This window comes from Thalia democratica, chromosome 7, assembly GCF_965202585.1.
Source record: "Thalia democratica chromosome 7, ktThaDemo2.hap1.1, whole genome shotgun sequence".
NCBI classification, from domain to species: domain Eukaryota; kingdom Metazoa; phylum Chordata; class Thaliacea; order Salpida; family Salpidae; genus Thalia; species Thalia democratica.
The window spans coordinates 56,931,422-56,951,834 of NC_139171.1; the positions used below are offsets into that span (position 1 = coordinate 56,931,422).

Genomic DNA, 20,413 nt, shown 5'->3' on the forward strand with positions numbered 1-20,413 from the left:
AATAAGATGAAAAACCAAAAAAGGGTGTTTAACCCCCCCTATGCCCTTAAAAGGAGACTACTTGAAATATTAAGGAAAAGTATTTCCAACAATTTTTCATATGCTGAACTTTTTTAAGTAACCAACTTTTGTTCCTTATATCTTAAAACCGATTTAAAGTCTTTTTTAAGTTTGTAGATGAGATGAAAGTTTAATAAATTATACAGATTTGTAAAAAACTAGTTATACCTGCCATAAATACTACAAAGCTGTTTATTCAATAACTTTGGATAAGTTTGGCTAGTTTGAAATTTTTTAAAAGCTTAGCTTGACTCTGACTAACTCAAGCAAGTTTAAATAGTTAGTTTAAACTTATTGAAAAACTTAGGCTGACTTAAGCTAGTTTTTATACGTTTTATTAATTTAAGAGTAGTTTATTTGATTTTAAGAATTTATTTTTTAGCCCTTTTGTTATTATTTTGGTATTTTTAGATATTTAAGCTTGAGTAATAGTATTAAATACTTGAAGTTTAAATTGAAGAATTATTTCACTCATGATAATTTTTTATTTTGCATTCTTTTAAAGCTGGCTAGTTTTTGTTTATTCAGCCTTGATTTTTAACTTAAAGAGTGGCAACCCTCTTACTAAGTTCTAAATATTTATATCACTAAATAATATTAAAACTAAAATTATTACCAAATAAAACTTTCAATCAAGGATGCAACACACTCAAGCTAGTTTATTTTATTTTGGATTATAAGTTTTTTAAATTTAGTAGTATGTTTTTTAGTTATTGACTAATTCTTATTATTTTCTCATTAACCCAGGCCAACTCAGGCTGGTATTTGGTCTCTCAAGCTGACTTTTTTGAACTCAAATAGTGGCAACAATTAGGTAATATTTTTTAAGTTAAAAATCAACAGAAGTTTAAATTTTTTTTTTATAGAAGCAAAGTAGTAAAATAGTTTATGTTGTATTAATGACAAGAAACTATTTTATGGTTACAAATTACAACAACTTGACAAAAAAACATAGTTACAGACAGGTTGTAATTCAATTAAATAATGCATTACAATGTCTTATATATAAATTTTAGTTTGTCAAACTACCTTTTTATCTGATACTTAAATTAACAATTAAAAAGAAAAAAAATCTTTGATAACTAAATAAGTTGTAGTTGTGTGCCTTTTTTATAATTAAGCTGAAATTTAAATTGAATTTAAATATACTTAAATACCTTGCTAGACATGTTAAAATTTTGTTCAGCTAAAACCATTTGGCAACACTTTACAATTCAAAACAGAAAGTTAAACATGGTAAAAAAATTAACTGAAGTCTCCATGGAGAACTTCAAAAACACTAATGAAAAATTCACAATTTTAGCAACAACTCCAACCGGGTTTGAAAGGTCAGCCGCCGGGGAAGTAAACTCAAAAATAGAAACGAGCAACTGTGAGATTATGCAGGGAAAAGTTTACTTCCAGGCCACCAAAAGCACGCTTGCGCAGATCCACAAGCTCAAGTCTGTTGACAACCTTTTCCTGGTTGTCAAGCACATTCCAAACTACGTTTACAATGAGGACAAGGAGAAAGCGCTGGCTGATCTGTTCCAGCTCCCCCTTGACATTCCCTGGGAAAACGTCGTGGACCTGTGGAACCTCAACAAAGAGCACTGCAACAAAAAAGCCAAAAAGTCAATGAAGCCCAAACCAGATGAAAATGCACAGGACAAAAACCAAGACTCAGGGGATGCTGACGTTCCATTGAAGAAGAAGAAATCAAATGAGGTTTCCTTCCGTGTCAGCGCAACCAGGGTTGGCAAGAAGCAGAGTTTCATCTCCCCCGAAGCTGAGAGAACCTTTGGAGGGTCCCTAAACGACCACACCCACTGGAAAGTGGACCTGTCAAACTACGACCTGGAAGTCAACCTGATACTGGGAATGGACCATGTGATGATCACGTTGTCATTGACAACCAGCAGCCTGCACAGGAGGAACATCACCCACTTTGGAATCACCACCCTGCGCGGCACCATTGCCTACAACTTGGCCAGGCTGTGCAACATCAAGACGGGAGATGTTGTGTTGGACCCGATGTGCGGGACGGGTTGCATATCAATTGAGGCGGCTTCAGAGTGGCAGGGCTCGTTCCAAATCGCAGCCGACAACGCTCACCCGGCCATTGTGAGGTCAAGAGCAAACTTTGACCACTTGAACAAGCAAGCGGGTCACGTGACTTACCTTGCTGACGTGATGCAGTGGGACGTGACAAACCTCCCCTGGAGAAATGACTCCATCGACGTCATAGTGACAGACATGCCGTTTGGGAAGAGGGTGGGGTCCAAGCAGGACAACAGGAAGCTGTACCCGAGCACATTGCTGGAGCTGTCCAGAGTGGCAAGGGTGGGCGTGGCCAGGGCGTGCTTCCTGACCAGGGACAAGAGGAGCATGGGAATGGCCATCGCCAAGTGCAAGAAGTACTGGAAGTGCAGGGAGCAGTTCTTCATCAACATTGGCGGGTTGAAGGCTTGCGTCTACCTGATGAACCGCACTGCTGAGACTTACCAGGTAGAATAAAACTTGAGTACAATATAAATTTGAAGTATAAGATACTGTTGTTTTGGTTTTGAATATTAAGTATGAATGATATCAAATTTTAAAATGCAGTGACTTCTTATATAGGTGTATGAATTTTAGTTGAAGTTATTTTGAGAAATGAAATTGTATAAATTTTTATAAATAGAAATACTAATGTCTATGTTTTAAAAGAGTTGTGAAGTTGTTTTTAAAGCAAGAGGTAATTTAAATGTATCGAATTCTAAAAAAATGTATAAAAATTTAGTTTAAAACTGTTTTAACATCTTTTTTAATTGTTTTAGTCTTGCACTGGTAACTTGTTATTGTGTTTTTTTTTAGTTTTATATAAGTTTTACTTGAATAAGTGTAAGTTTTAAAAAACATTTATATAAAATACCTTGTTCAACACTTTTCTTTGACTTAACTATTTACTTAGTTTTAAAATCAGCTGAGAAATTTTATTTAAATAATATTTAAGTTTTTATTGATAAGTATTTTTATTAGTAGGTTAAATTTAGTTTTAACAGTTTCAGTTGTAGCTATTTTCTCTTAAAAACTTAGCTGTTTAAGCAAATGAAATTATTAATTAACTTTAATATTATGTATAAGCTTTTTTTTGTTTAGAAAAATTCTTTTTACCTAAAGGTCTATATAAAAATACTTATTTGTTTTTTTTTTCTTTTTAGTTCATAGAAATACATTTTCCGTGTACTTTAATCTTTTTTTTTCAAATTAGATGTAATAGTTTTTATGCTAGGAAATTTTTAATATAGTTTACAATTCGTATTTTCTTCTTTAATGTTTAGTTTCTTTAGATAGAATGCTTGTCAGTAAGTTTTTTGAAACTTTTTTTAATATTAAAATGTAGTTGTTAAAATAACTGTATACATTTTTAAACCATTTTATTTTCAGTATACTTTTTAAACAATTTTTTGATAATAAATCAGAGTAAAAACACAAAATACATTAAAAGTTGTAATGGATCCATTCGACTTGGACTCTATCATCAGCGTCATCGAGAAGCTCATCCCTGCTGGAGGAGGTCATGGTGACGTGATTTTCATGGGGCCCGGAATGCCTGGCAACCACGGTGACGGGGAGGAACCGCCTTGCAGCCAGGGAGACTGTCAAGGATCATCTCCCCGCGACGATGTGCTCAAAAAGCCCCATCAGAACAACTTCCATCGTCATGGTTTTGGAAACTTTGGTGACGTAATCAGAAGGGATTTTCCCATGAGGGGTGAGGAGCCTCCGGTTTCCAACAATCAGAGAGACGAAGTTTTGAAGAACCCCTCGGAAATCCAGGACCCCAGGAGACACAACATGCAGGTAAGGGGGCTCCCCAATTTCGATAGCGCTTTCAGGGACGAGTTTGACGAATTCGCTGACATTTTCCTTCCCGATTTCTTCGACCCTTTTTCACGTGGACAGAGGCAACATTTCTTCGACGATTTCGGCTCACTGAGGGGCGAAGACCCTTTCGACCCCTTTTCCAACTTCCATAGGCGCCGTCAGAACCCCAGACAGGACGTCGACATGGACGAGGGTCAGGGAATTTCCCCGAAAAGCAACTTTTTCAAGCAGGAATCAAGCAGCAACTTCAGTTTCAGGTCGAACGGGTACTACAAGAAAACGTCAACCTTTATCGATTCCGACGGCAACAAGCAGGTTACCACGACGACCAGGGACCAGGACGGGGTCGAGAGGGAGGTGGTGGAGCGCCACCTGCCGGACGGCACCGTGGAGCGGATCGAGAAGAGCAGCCGTGACGATGATGACGTCACGGCGACGAGGAGCCCCAGGAACGACGTGGTAACCAACCAGCCGCCATTCGACCCGTACAAGTACCTGAAATACATGAGAAAGCCGCTGTACGACGACAAGATATTCCACCCCGAAATGAAGAAGGAGGAAGTGGACAGCATGAAGATGGAGGATTACAAGCACGACGTTGCAAACTCCATCCCGATGACCTTCAAGAAGCTGCTCAAACACTTCCTGCACGGGGATTAGAATTGTTTGGACTGTATTGAGACTATTTGTTCTGCCCGTGTTGACCCTGCAATGTTTTGTTTTATTAAATTTTCTCAAATTTTGTTAACTTTTACAAAGAAATAAACTTGTCCGCATTATATATAGTTTTTTTTTTCAAATTGTTCGAGTTAAGGTTGATTTACTTAATTAAAAAAAAGTTTTCTGCTTTGAGTAGTAATACTGCTTAAAGTTTATGTTTGTATAAATAAAAAGTTGCTGCTTTTGTTTTAGTTTAAACTACTTTTAAAACTTTTTGCTCTAGAATTTTGATTTTTTTTTCGAAAACTATTAAACTCTATAATTTAAAAATATTTTAACTTAGTATCTAAATATTAAAAAAAGGTTTGGTGTACATCTCTTCGGTTTTTGTAAAATTTAAGAATTTTTTAATTGTTAGTTTTACTTTTGTTTTAGTTTCATACTTCTCAGATGGTATTAATGTTTTCGAAATAAGTTCTTAATGATTTTAAACAAATAGTATGTTTGTATCTTACGACCCAATTTGATTTGAAAGTTTGATTTCTCCATCAAGATTTTACTAGTAGGCAGTATCACTTCTTTTTTGGGTGGTTAAGGTTATTGGAGGGAAAAGACTCTTAAATGGTCGGAAAGTTTATTGGGTAGTAAATAAGTAAACAAGCTAAATTATTTTTGCAGTTTCTGCCAAGGGGCAATTATGAAAACTTTTTGGTAAATCTATTTTACATTAAGTACACCTTTTGTTTAATAAAAAAATAGGATCTTAAAAATTACTGCACAAACGTATAAACATCTTAATTTTTTTTAAATAACCTTAATACTTTCAATGGTAAAACAGTAAGTATTAATTTGTTTCTCATTCTTTATTAACAACAACACTTGCTTATTGTTCTACTGAAGTAACACATCAATGGAAATGTTTAAATTACAAGCTGATCTATTGTATATCTACGTTATCAATCTTAAACTTAAACCGTGGTTTAAACAAAACTTGAACAAAACTGTGGTTTATTACAATATACTCAAATTGAAAAGATTTTTAATGGAAGCTGCAAACAAAATTTAGTAAATAAGAAATAATTAATTAGATAGCTTGTCTCCTATAGTTATTTATCAATATTTCTTAACCCCTTGAAAAGTTACACGTTCTTTTTATAAATTTTAGCAGTTCTTCTACCTATAAACAGATATTAAGTTTATTAACAGAAGGTGTTACAAACAAATGCAGTTAAAATGTTATGTACAGGGTTGCCACAAAACCTGGAAATTAAGAAATGTTGAAAAAAAAAACCTTGAATCTTGAACAAAATCACTAAAATACCTTGAATTTTAAACAGTTTTTTTTTAAGTAGTAAAATTATGATTTGACACGAAAATTTTTTTATGTAGAAATTGTTATCATCAAAATTTAAAAAAAAAAAAAAACTATTCTTACATTACCTTTTCAATGTTTTTATGTTATTTAACACAGATTTAAACTCTTGAATAATATAGACCAAAAAATCTTGAAGAAATTTCTCAATAACCAGTAGCAACCCTGGTACCTAGGAAACTTCAGGCTTGCCACATGGTCAGGAAAAAATGGGGTGTTTTGAAAAAAAGTCAGGAAATTTGATAAAATTTAAAAAAAAGTCAAATTTTGTCAGTTTAAAAATATAAAATTCTTTATTTCCAAAGCCTTCAAATGTAAAAATTAACTAAAAATCCTTTAAAGTCAGAAAAAAAATTCCCAAGTTTTCCTATAAATTTACAAAAATATTTAGTATTATTTCCAATGCCTTCATCTGGTATAAATTAGTAAAATATCCTTTGTAAAACTGCAACATTTTTCTATTAACATATTAAACAAGTACCCTACTTGAACAAGCAGATTTTGTAAGCTTTTTAGTATTGATGATCTGTAGCAAGGACACTTCCATAGTGAAACTGAGATATATACACAAAAGTTTATCTAGCACAATTTTAGAATCAAAGTGTTTTTTGTTTAAGTAAATAATTGAGTTCTTTATAATTATGCATTTATTTTAGTGTTTTATGTAACAAACTGATGTGTATACTTAAGCTCTTTATAATTCTTTCAAAGTTGTTTAAATTTATAAAATAAGTTATTAGAGAAGAATGTGCCAAGATTAAGTTTATTTATTATTTGTATTTTTTGTAGAATAACTTAAGTTTTTAAAATAAATATGAGTATATTTATTTGTTACAAACTTTTTACTAAATAATTAGAGGAGATGTTTTATACAACACATATATAGTTTACTTTTTTATGTATTTTTTACAATTACTTAAGTATATTCTTTTTTAATTGATTTTTACTTTAAGAACTTTATATTAATTAGTTTAGGTAGTATTTTATTAAACTAAGTGAACAATTTATATAAGTAAAACATGTTCTAAGTAAATATCTTTTATCATTAGATATTTTTACCTTCTAGGTTGTTTTACAACTTTTGTACTAAGTCTGACTAAAGTTTACTTTGAAAATTTTTAAAGAATAAGTTCTTTATTAATTTAAGGTTTTAATTGTAAAGTTACTTATATGTTGTTTCGTTTATTTAGATACATTTATGCTAGGAAATTTTTAAAAATTGTGTTTTTTATTGTTTTAAAGTTTTAACTATAAAAAGTTCGTTATTGTTTTAAGATTTAGTTGTGAAAGTTCGTTTAGGGTTTTAATTGTAAAAGTTTCTTATATGTTGTTTCGTTTATATAGATACATTAATGCTAGGAAATTGAAAAAAATGTGTTCGTTATTGTTTTAAGATTTTAGTTGTGAAAGTTCGTTTAGGGTTTTAATTGTAAAAGTTTCTTATATGTTGTTTCGTTTATTTAGATACATGTATGTTAGGAAATGCTAAAAAGTTGAGTCTTTTTTCATACAACCTGTGTTTATAACGTAATAATACAAGTATTTTGCTAGAGCTGTTTATTGCAAATACATCAACCATACACAGATGGTTCAAGTGATGTAATGGAAGTTTGATGATTAAATTCAGCAAAAAAAAAACTTGTTTCAACCTTTATTAAAATTAGATTGAAAACTTTATATAGTTTCAAGTGTTAGATTATGTATTTTAGAATAAGTCTAAATTAAGAGTTTGATTTAGAAAAGTCAGGGACATTTTGGTAAAAAGTCAGCAAAAAGTCAGAAAATTTTTCTCAGCTTGGTCTGTAGCAACCATGAAAATTACAATCTGTAACCTACTTCAAATTCTATACTTACATTCAGGTATAGAATTTCCAAACTCAATATTATTATTCTAGATAATATAAACTTTTATCAAAACTACGCCATCCTATACCTTTTCATTTATTTAAACACTTGTAGAATTGTCTAAAAAGTTTTGATTGTAATTTATAGCTAGAGAAAACATAACTAATATTTTTATTAAACCTCCTGCAAATAACAAACAGTAAAACCAGAAAGGTATAAAATCTTTGATAAGTTTTTGTGAGGAAAAGTAAATTATATATTCTTTTCCAATTAGCAAACTATTCTCGCACAATTGCTATCGATTAGTGCGACTAACCTCATTGAGAACGAAGCATTAAACTAAGCAATCAGTGTTTTTATTTTAATAGAAAGTATATTTAAAGTAAATGTTGTAACGCGTAATTTACTCTAGAATTTTAAAGTTGGTGAAAAGATATAATCAAATAGATTAATTTTTAAATATTTTAATTTTTGTTATGAAAAAATTTTATAAACCGTCTACAGTTGCCTGTCGCGGAAATTGGCAATTGAGTTATTACGCAATTTCTATAAACAAAATTTGAGTTCAATATTTTTAACATGTTTGATTGCATCTAAACGAAAATTTACAAAAAAACGTTAATAGTTTTAAAAAATAGGAATAGACAACGTCCTGGCCGGATCTATCTAACAGCATAAAGCACAAACGCGTTTTCTAGTTTTTGAAAAAAACTTAAGCAAGCTGACTAAAATTGAGCTTTTTTGAAATAAATACTTTTAAATTTCTTGTTTAGAAAATAGTAACTATTGAAAAAATAAACAGCCAACTTATTTAAAATTAAAGTTTTTAAATGTATACAAAAATACTTTTTAACTTATCCTTATCTTGATTTGTTTAGGTTAAAAGATTTACAGAATTTTATCTTATTTCTGAATTTATACAAACATAATTCTTAATAATGATTTTTATTTTATATATTCCACAGAAACTTAAGCTCAATATCTCATAAATATTTTATTTCTACAAAAAGGCTACTATTAACATACGTATATAAAAAAAAACAAGGTCTTTTACTAAACACAAATATATTTCAACAATTTTCTCCAGTGTCTTACAATTGTTACAAAATAAAGAAAATATTTAATTTATATTGCCTTATAATTGCATCTAAAATTAGTTAATCAAGCAAATCTCAAAACAAAAAAAAAATTCTAAGTTCTGAATAAACAATTTTTACATAACATAAGAGTTCTAATTAGCTAAACAGAGAAAACAAATAATCAAATTATCTCTGCTTGCATAACTTTGGTTAATTTAAATAAATGTATATGGGTTCAATTTTGATCATGAAATCCCGCATATTTCTTTTATGGGAGGTTTCATTTTTAAATAATTATAATTTTAGTAAAATGTACATTGGTCATGTTGTACATAAAAACAGTTTAGATCAAAAAAACGTTAAGCATCTAAAATAGTCATAATTTAGTGTATTTAAATATTTTTTTTCCTACAGTTACCGTTAGTAAATTAAAGGTTTTTGATATTTACAATCGGGAATATTTGTTTATATTATTAATTTATTAGAAGTTTAAAAAAAACATTCCTTGAGAACACAGCAAACTAAGAATATTAAAGAAAATTATATTTTGCCTGAAACATCCGTTAGAGTAAAAAAAAAAAAAAATTCTAAGGGGCCCAACTCAAAAATTCAAACCCCAATCCTAGGGATTTTAAAAAATTACAGTCAAAGGAGTGTTCCTTAGAATTAAAAAAATCTTAGTTATCTTTAAAGATAAGGAAAATAATTGGATCTAAAGTTTGGACATCTTCTGAAAATTGCAAAAAATGCTAATCGAGCTAAGGTAACGCTCGTGTTATTTTGTACTTGAAATAAAAACGTAGCATGAAGAATACGATTGAGCCATTCGTTTTCGATAGTATTTCTTGTTCTGATACGAAATAAGATACCTTTTTAATTTATCATATTAATTTGTCTTTTAACTTAAGTCATTACAAAACACGAGTTTTAAAAAGTCAAGAATTATATATTAACATATATATGAATATTTTATTCTTTGTTTATTAACTTCCGCTACTTTTATGTTAATTGTGAAACAATATTACGTATACAATACATCACAACATCTTCAAAATTCAGCATTTATCCTACAAAGTATAAAATGATATAAAACAATTGAAATTTTAACTGCTTATAGTAAGAAACTAAGCTTGTAGAAACTAAAGTTGTGCCTTAAAGAAAGGTTATTTCGAAATCTTAAGATTTTAAAAAAGTGTACGAGTGCTCTACAAAAGTTTTTTAACAAAAATCACATTTTTGACAAAATTAATAAGCACCAAATTTAAATTATGCTGAAATTTACTTAAAATAAAGTTCTACCATCACGAGATTAGTATAATTTTCAATTACATTACCATGCAAAATAAATAAAATTAATGTAAACCATGATTAATGTTAAACTGGATGTAAATTCATCCTACAAGTGTAAATTGATAGGAGATTTTTTAAATAGAATCGAAATGCATTGATATTATTGATACTACAATGAGAGGTTGTTCTTGAAAAAAGATGTTAAATGCATGCTGTTTATTATTTTTTTGTAAATAGTTATGTTAACTAGTTTTTGAAACAAGTTACATCTACTATTTTAGTTTACAAAATCAAATATTTCTTACACTTTTTTTGGTTTTGTCACTGTTTTATTCAATTACCTAGTTCTGATAAAGCGAACTTTTCCAGTTGCAAACTTACTTTATTAGTAGTAAAAGATTGATTTATCTACCGAACCAAGTAAATAAACAAAATAAACTAAATAAATGAAATATTTAAAATAGTTTTACAATATGTGTGCTTTTTAAACAAGCTTTTTACGGCTAGTAAGTTGAACAAAACTTTACTTAAAAATTAAACAAAAGTTTTAAAGATTAATCAAAAAATACTGTGTTTGGTTGAATGTACCAAACAAAAAAGTTTCAAGGTTTTTTTTATATTGGAAGTGTAATTTTGCAACATACTTCGTTGGCATAATTTCTAAACATCTTATTGAGTAATTGTGAAGCTTGATGTAAAATTACAAATTAAATCTAAGTTAAAATTGTCAAAATCTGAAAAGTACACAGTTCTTAAGAATTCAAATTTGTTTAAAAGTCTTACTCGTTTTAAGTTTTTTTAAAAACATCTGCTTGCTTTAAATTTCTTTACAAATACTTCATTTTACAGCGAAAAACTTGTAGTTGACATTTTAAAAATTCTATCTCACTTTTCTATAAACACTCGAACTTGTTTTAGTTTTACTTTGTTGCAATAGTGCACTTTGAACTAATAAAACCTATCAAAACTATACTTTTTTCAAAGTACTTTAAGTTACACAAAAATTTGAAAATTGATCTATTTTTAAAATAAATATTTTTTCTGGTTTAATTTGTAGTGTAAACAGTCAATTATTTTTAGTTGTACTAATTTAAGGCTGGGATATTTATCGTATTTTGTTAACTAGAAATTAAATTTAAGTTTAATTTAAGTTTTACGAATTCTAACTTAATTACAACTTTGTTAGCAGTGATATTTTTTATTTGTATTATACTTATACATTGCTATTTAACTCAGTTCATTTCAACTAAACTAAATTAATAGTGTCTTTAACTTAAATAGAAAAAATTAAGCTGGCTTTCTTTGGATTAAAAAAATGGGAATGATAAAATTTTTGTTCATCTTTGAACTTATTTGAGTTTAAAGTCAAGTGTTATCAAAAAACAAGATTTTTTAAATAACGTATTTAATAATATTGCCTCATAAATATTTTATATTTCTTAAAACTAGACGCACGAACATGTAGTTAAAAGTACAAAAAATAAATTATACTTTTTGAAAATAATAAAATTTATACTTTTTGAATTTATTGTAAAAAACTTAAAAATCATAAACTACGCGATTTTAATAAATAGTAATTTTTCACCAAAGCTTTCCGTTAACATGTTTTATTAGACTTTAATTAAAAAAAAGCATTTTCTTTTGTAACCACTTAATGTATGTTTAAACATACATAAATAAATCAATAATTTATGTCTTAAATAAAATAATAGTTTGCGTAAATTAAACTTTAATTAATTTGTTTTTCAAAATTTAGCTTGATATTTATTTAACCTTGAGTAGCAATATTACTTTTATACAGTATGTAAAATTATTAACATCTTGTTAAAGCTCAAGTAGTAAATAACTTTGTTTAAATCTATTTTAATTTTTAAGGAAATTTTCATTTAGTTTTCATGTAAGTTAAAAAGTCATTAACTAAGATTTTACTTATAAAAAAATATTTGAAAAAACTTACGAGCTTTAAACTACGCATTAAAAAAAAAAATATTTTCAAGTATTTGATGTGAGTTTGTCAGTACAAAGTATGAGCTCAAGTAAAGAAGATTTTTACTAGTTTATTTTTGATTAATTAGTTTTTAAATTAAATGTCTTTAGATACACGATTTATGGTTATTATAAAATGCTAGTTCTAGAAAATTAAATCATAACTAATTTTTTAAAAATTTTAGCGTTACTTACCTCTAACTTTTAGCAGCACTAAGAGTCCACTTCGATTTTAATATTCTTTCATTACTTGTCATAACAAGCCAAGCTGAAGCAAATAATTATGTTAGCACAATACCAAGTGACAAACATTTATTTTTCAAATAAATAAACTTTTCACGACTTAAAAATCTCAGTTACAGCTCACAAAGTGTGACTTTTGTTCCAGAAAGTTTTTAAAACAAAAGTAAAATTTTTGACTAGACAAACACATTCACTTTAAACAAAAAACAAGTTTATTTTCAAGAGTTCAGTACAGCTTTTAAATAAATCATCAAGAAAAGCTGTTGCATAAGTGAAAACAAATATTCAAATTCGATTAATGCTTAAAAGCAATACAAATTCTTTGTGAAGTTGATAATTTGTACACAACATTTTAGTATACAATTACCTAATTACATTGATGCGTATGTTAAAAAGTTTTATTTAAAACATTTAACATTTGCTTTGTATAAATAGCATTGTATAATATCTGCTGTTTATTTCTGACTTTTTTGGGTTTTTTTTGTAATAAAACAATATAGTTTTAATGTTGCTGCTTATATAAGGTTGTTAAAAATTACTTAACATCGTACTAAATTGTATAATTATATATACAGGGCTAAATTGTATAACACATATTTTGTTGCTTATTTGCTTGGTTATTTAAAGAATTTTATAATATTTAACATATTTTATAGATTTAGTTGGAAAACTTTAAAGTATTTTCAATAAAAACGTTAAATGAATGAGAATATTATTCAGTTAAAAGGTAAAAATTAAGTACTAATTGTATTTACTATTTCAAGTTTGATTTTTGTATCATATCTTAATACCAATGATTAAGCATGCAAATCTATCGATTACTACGTAAAAAATCTCAAATTTGTGTTTATATATTATTTTTGTGTTAACTACAACTTATAACGTTTGTTTTACATCAACAAAAACTCAAAAAATATTTTATATATTCTGCGTCACATAACAAGGTTGATAGACTTACAGCTATAGCATTGTGAGAGCTTTGAATATTTTTATTTTCTGTTTAATTTTTAGTTTTATAATTTTTCAGTTAAACAAGTGTACTTAACCGAAAGTCAGTTTGTCGGTACCTAGTAGACGTCTTTGAAGTTTTAAAATAATCAAAAAAAAAAGTGCATTCAAGTTTGAAGATCAAATGATTTCTTTGAGTATTAAGCTTATATATAACACTTTTTTAAGCTCATAAGAACTCAATGCTTTAATTTTATTTTTAAGTTTATTCACTTTTTAAAAGTGCCTGCTACTTAGAAAAGGCCTAAAAACCTTTTAAGACTAAAACAACGTTGACTGAATATTTGTTTGAAACTATTTACTTGCACCATAGCTTACTCAAAAGCTTTCGTATTAAAAACTGAATATTTATCATTTTTAGAACAAACTACCGATATGCAAAAAATAAATAAATTATTTACGCATTTTATAAGAATACTTAACTCTCTAATTCATCCATGACGTGTTACCTTTACGATGGTAAACAATTAGACGACAAAGTACATTTAAAGCGTAAAAAAAATAAAAGTTTTTAAATATCTTATCGCTATAGACGGACTGTACTGTGGTTTTAATAGCTTCTGTCTCATTAAGCTAACGCTTTGCGGAACAACTTCATGAGCATATACGTTATAGATATTAGTAGTTTTTTATCATTTTTGTTTAGCTTAATATTATAAGATAGTTTTCTCATCAAAGCAGGTTATTTATTTTTTATTTTTTATATTTTACAGCTAGTGTCATAAAAAAAGTTAATTGAATATGACAATATTTAATTAGTTAGGTTTTAAGATTTACAATACTCTTTTAGTAAAAGTTTTCATATATATTTTTTGAAAGTTAATTTGTTTTCGAACAAATTAATGTAAATTTTCGTTAAGTTATCATTAAAAAAAAAGCATCAGTAAATTGATAGAATTAAAAGTGGTTAAAAAAAAATTTCTCAAAGTTTTTTAAATATTTCAAATAAAAACGTAGAAGAAAGTTAGAACTAAACAGTAAAAAAACAGTTTTTTCTTTAATTTGACAATTTAAATAAAACTTTTATTTTGTTTATAAAATTCTATGAGTTGATATAGTGTTTATTTTATAAAAAAAAACTTTACAGTTTCAGTTATATGCTAAATTTTTTCGTCGCTTTATTTCAAATAACTAAACTTTCATCGGTTGTTGAAATCAAAAGTGTTTAGGTTCATAACAAATACGGTTTAATATTAAAAAAGAAATTTTATAAACACCAACAGTAGTTACTACTTGTGAGGCAATTCTTGCGTTATTGATATTTAAAAGTTCGTTGAAACAATTGACCAAAGCGTTAACATATTTTCAAGTAACCTTGCCGAAATCACGTTCAAGTGATAACAATAACATAATTGGTAAACTGAAATTGATCGAATGCCAAAGTTATTGAAACTGAATTTATGCACAATTTCGGTTGCGTGAATGGAAAAACATATTAGTCTTTAAAATGAAATGTAAGTTTATAATAAATATGTGGAAAAGCACATTTAAAATTTATAAATCATCGTCATACAGCTTTGTTTAATTTGAAGCACTCTGTGTCAAAACATAAACAAAGTTTAGTCAGTAGAAAACTATAAGTTTGTTTCGTCCAAGTATTAGTATTACTTGTATGTTTAGATATAAATATTTTAATATAAAGTTAATAATGTTTCGAACTCTTTTTAGTTTGATTTCGTAATTATGAGCTAGACTTTACCTTGAAAATAAAGTTTAAGACAATTTGAAAAAAAATAAATTGTTATTTGTTTGTTAACAAATTTAATTATGCCTCTAAAAGTTCCTTTTATGCTCCAAAAGTTTATTTCAAAATAGTTTGAAACCCAGTCGTTACAGAAAATGTAAGTTATTTTGTAAAAGCTTATAAGCTTATCAATCATGAAAAAAATGCTAAAATATTTATTAAGCAAATTTGTGTTCAGCTTTTGAGTTATTATTTTCTTGTTTCAAACTAAGTATATTTTTTGTTTTACACATACAGTTTTTTTTACTTCTTAGTTTATAGTAGTAGTTAGTTTAAAAAACAATACTAACCCGTTTGAAAGTTTTTTTTTTGATTTATGTTATGACTTAGAACAAGTCCTTTATCATACGATGCTTTAACATATAAACGTATCTTTTTAAATTATGAAAGCCTTGACTAAGCAAACAAGTATTTGATTGAGATTTGTATGTTGTTTTCTAAACAACTCAATACTATCTTAAATCTGAATTAGATAAACTTTCTATTTAGTTTTTAGGCTGCTAGATGCTACTCTGCAAAGGAAGTTTAAATTTAGCAGCCAAAAAAGATCGTGTCAAATTTGTACGACTCCAAAGTCAAATTTTTAAACTAAATTTCCTCAAAAATGCTTGAGTTCTTTTAGTCCTAAAAGTCAATTCATTTAAAAAATCAGCCGTCATAAATTTCGTGACAAACTGTATCGTATTTGATTGAGGTGTCTATTCAAAGTTGAGTTTAACTTCCTCTGATATTATTTAATAAAATCTAAAAAATCAACACCTCCTGTTTTTTTAATTGACAGTCAAAAAACTCGCTTGGTATGGTGTTGAAAAGTGACTTTAAAAGAAAACTTCAAAAAAAAAAGTTTTGATGTGTTGGGCAACCGGTAAAACATCAAATGAAGTTTGTATGCAAATGTTAAAGATTTCCTGTTTTGCTTAAGGAAATGTGAATAAGATGTTTTTGTGAAAATGAATATCTAAAAGTTAATTTTTTTATTCACTGATTATCTTTACATCATGCTCTGGTAGTTCTTTTTTTTTAATCTAAGTGTTTTTGTTATAACAAAACAGTTTTTATTTAACTTTGCCTAATAAGTGGAGTTAGGAATCTTTTTAAATTAGCTCGACTCAATTGAAAAAATATTATTCAAAATATTCATTGACAATAATTAATAAGTGTCTGATTAGAAACTTAAGACATTTTAAATTTTAAGTTTTTAACTAGTTTACTTAATTGCTAAGTTAGTTCAAAAAGTTTTAGACTGTTCAAGTTACAATACATACTAAAATTAGATTTTTAAATTTAGCATTCGAAATGCTGTGAAAATTCGTTTATAATTTAATTGCAGATACTTTATTTAACTTTTTTATTCAAAGTTTTATTTATAAACTTCCTAAACTCATATACGCACTATCTTTAAATAGTACGTAATTGCTTTAGTGCTTGAAAAACAGTGCTTTTATTTTTATAAACTCAGCAGTAAATTGCTTGATGCAGTAATTAAATGATAAACTAAGTTTGAACACTTCCTCAATCGAATGATGTTGTATTGTTTACAGCAGTTTCGTAGCAACATTATGGGAAAAATCTAACTAGTATTAGAAAAGTTCAAGTTTTGCGAAACGCTATTACTCTTGGTTATTTTAAGTATAATTTAAACAGTTGTTAGTTTTGTGTTAATCTCATTAATTTTTTTTGTTACCCTTACACGGCATTATCAAAACAAGTCAATTATGTCTACTAAAGTACTTTGTTAAATGTAAAAATTAAGATTTTAAATTATTGTTTCAGTTTAACTATGTTTTAAAAGTTTGTACATTTTACTTTTATATCAATGCTTTTTGAAAGGTTATTTAGTTGTACATTATAATTCTATTAAGTAATTTATAATCTTATTACTTTTTTAATATTATTCTGAATCTTGATAGTTGTTCTGAGTAAAAGATTAAAATTATTACCTTTAAATAAAACTTGAAAATTGTTTACAAATTACTGATAATAAATTATTATTTTTTTAGACTTTGATTAACCCAGTAACCGAATAAAACATTTTTATGTTTTCAATTGTGAGTTAAGTTCAAAAAAAAAATCAATTTATTGTTTGCTTTCATCAATAACTAAACTAAGAAAAAATTTTTGTAAGCATTTATATCGATAAACAAAAACAAGTCAATATATGTTTTAAACATTATTTCTATGTTAAAGTTCAAAGAAAAATAATGCTAAATATTTGTTGTTAAAGCTAGATGGGGTCAATATTTTTTTTTGTTGTCAATCATGAAACTATTGTTATGACAAATTTATAAAAAAATAGAAAAACATATGAAAAGAAAAAGTTGATATCAAAAGACGTTTTGACAGATGCAGAAATTATCTTTGAGATTAGTACTTTTTCACCTTTTTCAATAATGTGTAAGTCAGATGGGTTAGACGGAATTCATTTTGATGAACACATATTTAATAATTCACTATTATATCATTATTTAATAAAGTTATTACGTTCAAGTGTTAATAAGACATGTAAAAACAGTTTTTATTTGCATTAAAACTAACACCTACAGGTAAAATTATCGACACATACTGCTAAATCTTTAATGAAATCTTTTTTTTGTTTGAAAGTATTATACATCTAGTAAGGGACGCGAACTGCTAAATAAAAGTTTCCAAAAAACCACAATGAACAAGTTAACCGTTTTTGCTGCTAGATTACTTCCGAGAAAGTTTTTTAAATATTTTTTTTGTTTTTGCTTTAATTCAAAAATAAATCAGCTTAAAACACGAAAAAAGTTGGTACTGACTTCTAGTAACGTTGTTTTAAAATGAAATTTAAATAGCAACTGCTGTAGTTGTAAGGTTTTGGAAACATTTACATTTAAGCAGTAAATTCATAACATTTTACGATTGAGGTAAAGTGATAATACAGCAGAATATTAGGAACATCACCATCCCCAACCAACCTTACCCAAAACTTTTTATCTATACAGTTATCCCAAACCCACCTTACCAAAAAATATAAAAAACGAGCCAAAACACAAAAAAATTATTACTTAAAACTTAATATAGTATTAAGTAAAATATTAACCAATCAAAAGCCACTTAAAAATGCAGCTGACGCATTTAAAATTCATGTGTTATTCTTGAGCAACAGGTGCCATTTAGTTGTGAATGTCGTCTTTAACTTGTTAAGGAAAGCTGAAAATTTCAAAAAAAAAAAACTCAACTTTTGCATTAATGTTGCAATATTGGATAACAGATTATTTTACAATTGACAATATAAAATCACATGCTATGTCCATATCCGTGTTTTTTTTTCGTAAAATATGTTTTATGACCTTTAACGATTTTCAATTGTAAATCACGTAGGTAGTATTGCTAAAGCGTTGATTTTAATTTTAAAAGTATTGATTTAATTTTTTAATTAATTTTCGACTATACTTTTTCAGTATACTTAAAGTTTTTTAAATCTTTTTTTTTTTTCAATGTTTTTTATTCTTTTTGTTTTCTCTTACAAACACTTTTTAATTACTTTAAATTGAAAAATAAGACAATATATTAATCTCAACCCTTTACGAGATAATTTCAATCATAAAGCTTAAAGCTTTGTTTGTTAAAGTCTTTCTCAGATTTTCAAAATGATTTACCATAAAATTTTTATTTATTAAAAATTTTGTATTTTAGAGGCATAACCATGTTTTAAAAGCTTATCTAACAAAATCAGTGCATCAATAAAACAGGTGTCTGGTTTTATTTTATAACTTTTACTCGTTTATTACTTTTATTGTTTTTAAAGTAAATTGCGGAAATTTCAAGCTGTAAATCACAGAACGCAGTCTAATCACATGAATTTTTTATACACTAAAAATACTTTAAACAGTTTAAAAATACACTTTTTCTATACAAATTCTAAATCTGTTTGTTAATACATTTAAGAAATTTCACTCATTAATTCATGAGATATATACAAGTAAATTTGTGTTTGCATTTTAACAATAATATCATCATGGGACTTTAATTTATTGCGCTAAAATCGATAGTTTTTTAGTCATGCTATCTCATAGTGATTTCATTACAAAAATAAAAGTAACAAGTAACGAAAATTTGTGTTGGATATTCGTGATAATTTTTTATTTGCAATTTTGCGTGTAGCTGCAACTTGGTTGTGCCGTAAAAATAACTTTTGTTATTTTTGTTTGATTTTGTTTATGTTAAGAAAAACTAGTTTTTTTTAAAGATTGCTTTATATTTTAATATTTTTTTACTTGATTAGTTGTTAGTTAAGTTTTTTAATGAAAAGAATAATTTACATCTAAACATGTTTGACAGAGTTAAGATTGAATTAAATTAGTTTAAGTTTTTTAAGTGTTTTATTATATTCAGTTAAAATTAGAATGTTTCGATATGTATACTTACATATATATATATCTATATTAAAAAATTAATAGAAAATTGTGATTGGTTTAAATCACTAAGAAACTTGAGGTAAAAACAAAAAACTTTAAAGCTATGTACCAGTTGTTTATTTACTTTTAGTTATTTGATCTACAGCTAAAACAAAGCTGCATAATAAATTCAACTTTGTCTGTATTTTGATTCAGTAAATAAAATATATTTACAATAAGTAGAGTACAGTCAAAAACAATTGTAAAACACATTCAAAAGCATTAAACTTAAGCATTTTTATTCTTTTAAGTTTCCAATTTTTTTCTTGTTTTTATTATTAAAACTTCTGTGTATTATAAATTCTGTGTTACTTAAATCTCTTAATAACCATAAGTGTTTTAGTTCTAAAGCACTTTTTGTAAATACAAAAGTTAACATTGAACAATAAAAAGTAGAAAGTCCAAAAACTACGATAGATGATAATTGCGTAACAAAATAAATGAATAATCGTTCCTTATTGAGAAAGTTCAATATTAATCAAAAATCAAAGAAAAATAAATTTTGTAATAATTTTTTTACGATAATAAATTGCAATAATATCAAGTTCAAATAAGAAATCTTTGAACTTTAAGCAGACTTTTAGTGGATTTATTTTTCTACAAATATTCTTTTTTTTCGGTAAGCTCTTTTTGTGCTCTTCTAGAAGCATGGTGGTATAAATGTCAGAAGGCTTAATAACTATGTTGACACTAGGCTTAATAACCTCTAAAGAAAGTTGTAACCTATACAAGTAAAGCTCTTTTGAGAATTGAGGAAATGAAATGTTAAACTTCAAGAGACTATATACTTTTGTAAATCGATATTTGTTAATACAGTTTAACTTGTTCTAAAAATTTAAAAACTGTTTTTAACTTT

General features: G+C 27.0%; 1 protein-coding gene across 1 annotated transcript; it reads left to right on the forward strand.

Moving 5' to 3' along the window:
- Nucleotides 1-1,293: 1,293 nt before the first annotated feature.
- LOC145841652 (tRNA (guanine(6)-N(2))-methyltransferase THUMP3-like) lies at nucleotides 1,294-2,865 on the forward strand. Its single transcript, XM_082949004.1, has one exon. It carries the CDS (start codon nucleotides 1,294-1,296, stop codon nucleotides 2,554-2,556), a length of 1,263 nt encoding a protein of 420 aa, XP_082805130.1. The 3' UTR covers nucleotides 2,557-2,865.
- The last annotated feature ends 17,548 nt before the right edge of the window (nucleotides 2,866-20,413 follow it).

What these genes read in the sequence shown, in the direction of transcription:
- LOC145841652 (XM_082949004.1), top strand. Translation starts at nt 1,294, where the DNA reads ATGGTAAAAAAATTAACTGAAGTCTCCATGGAGAACTTCAAAAACACT.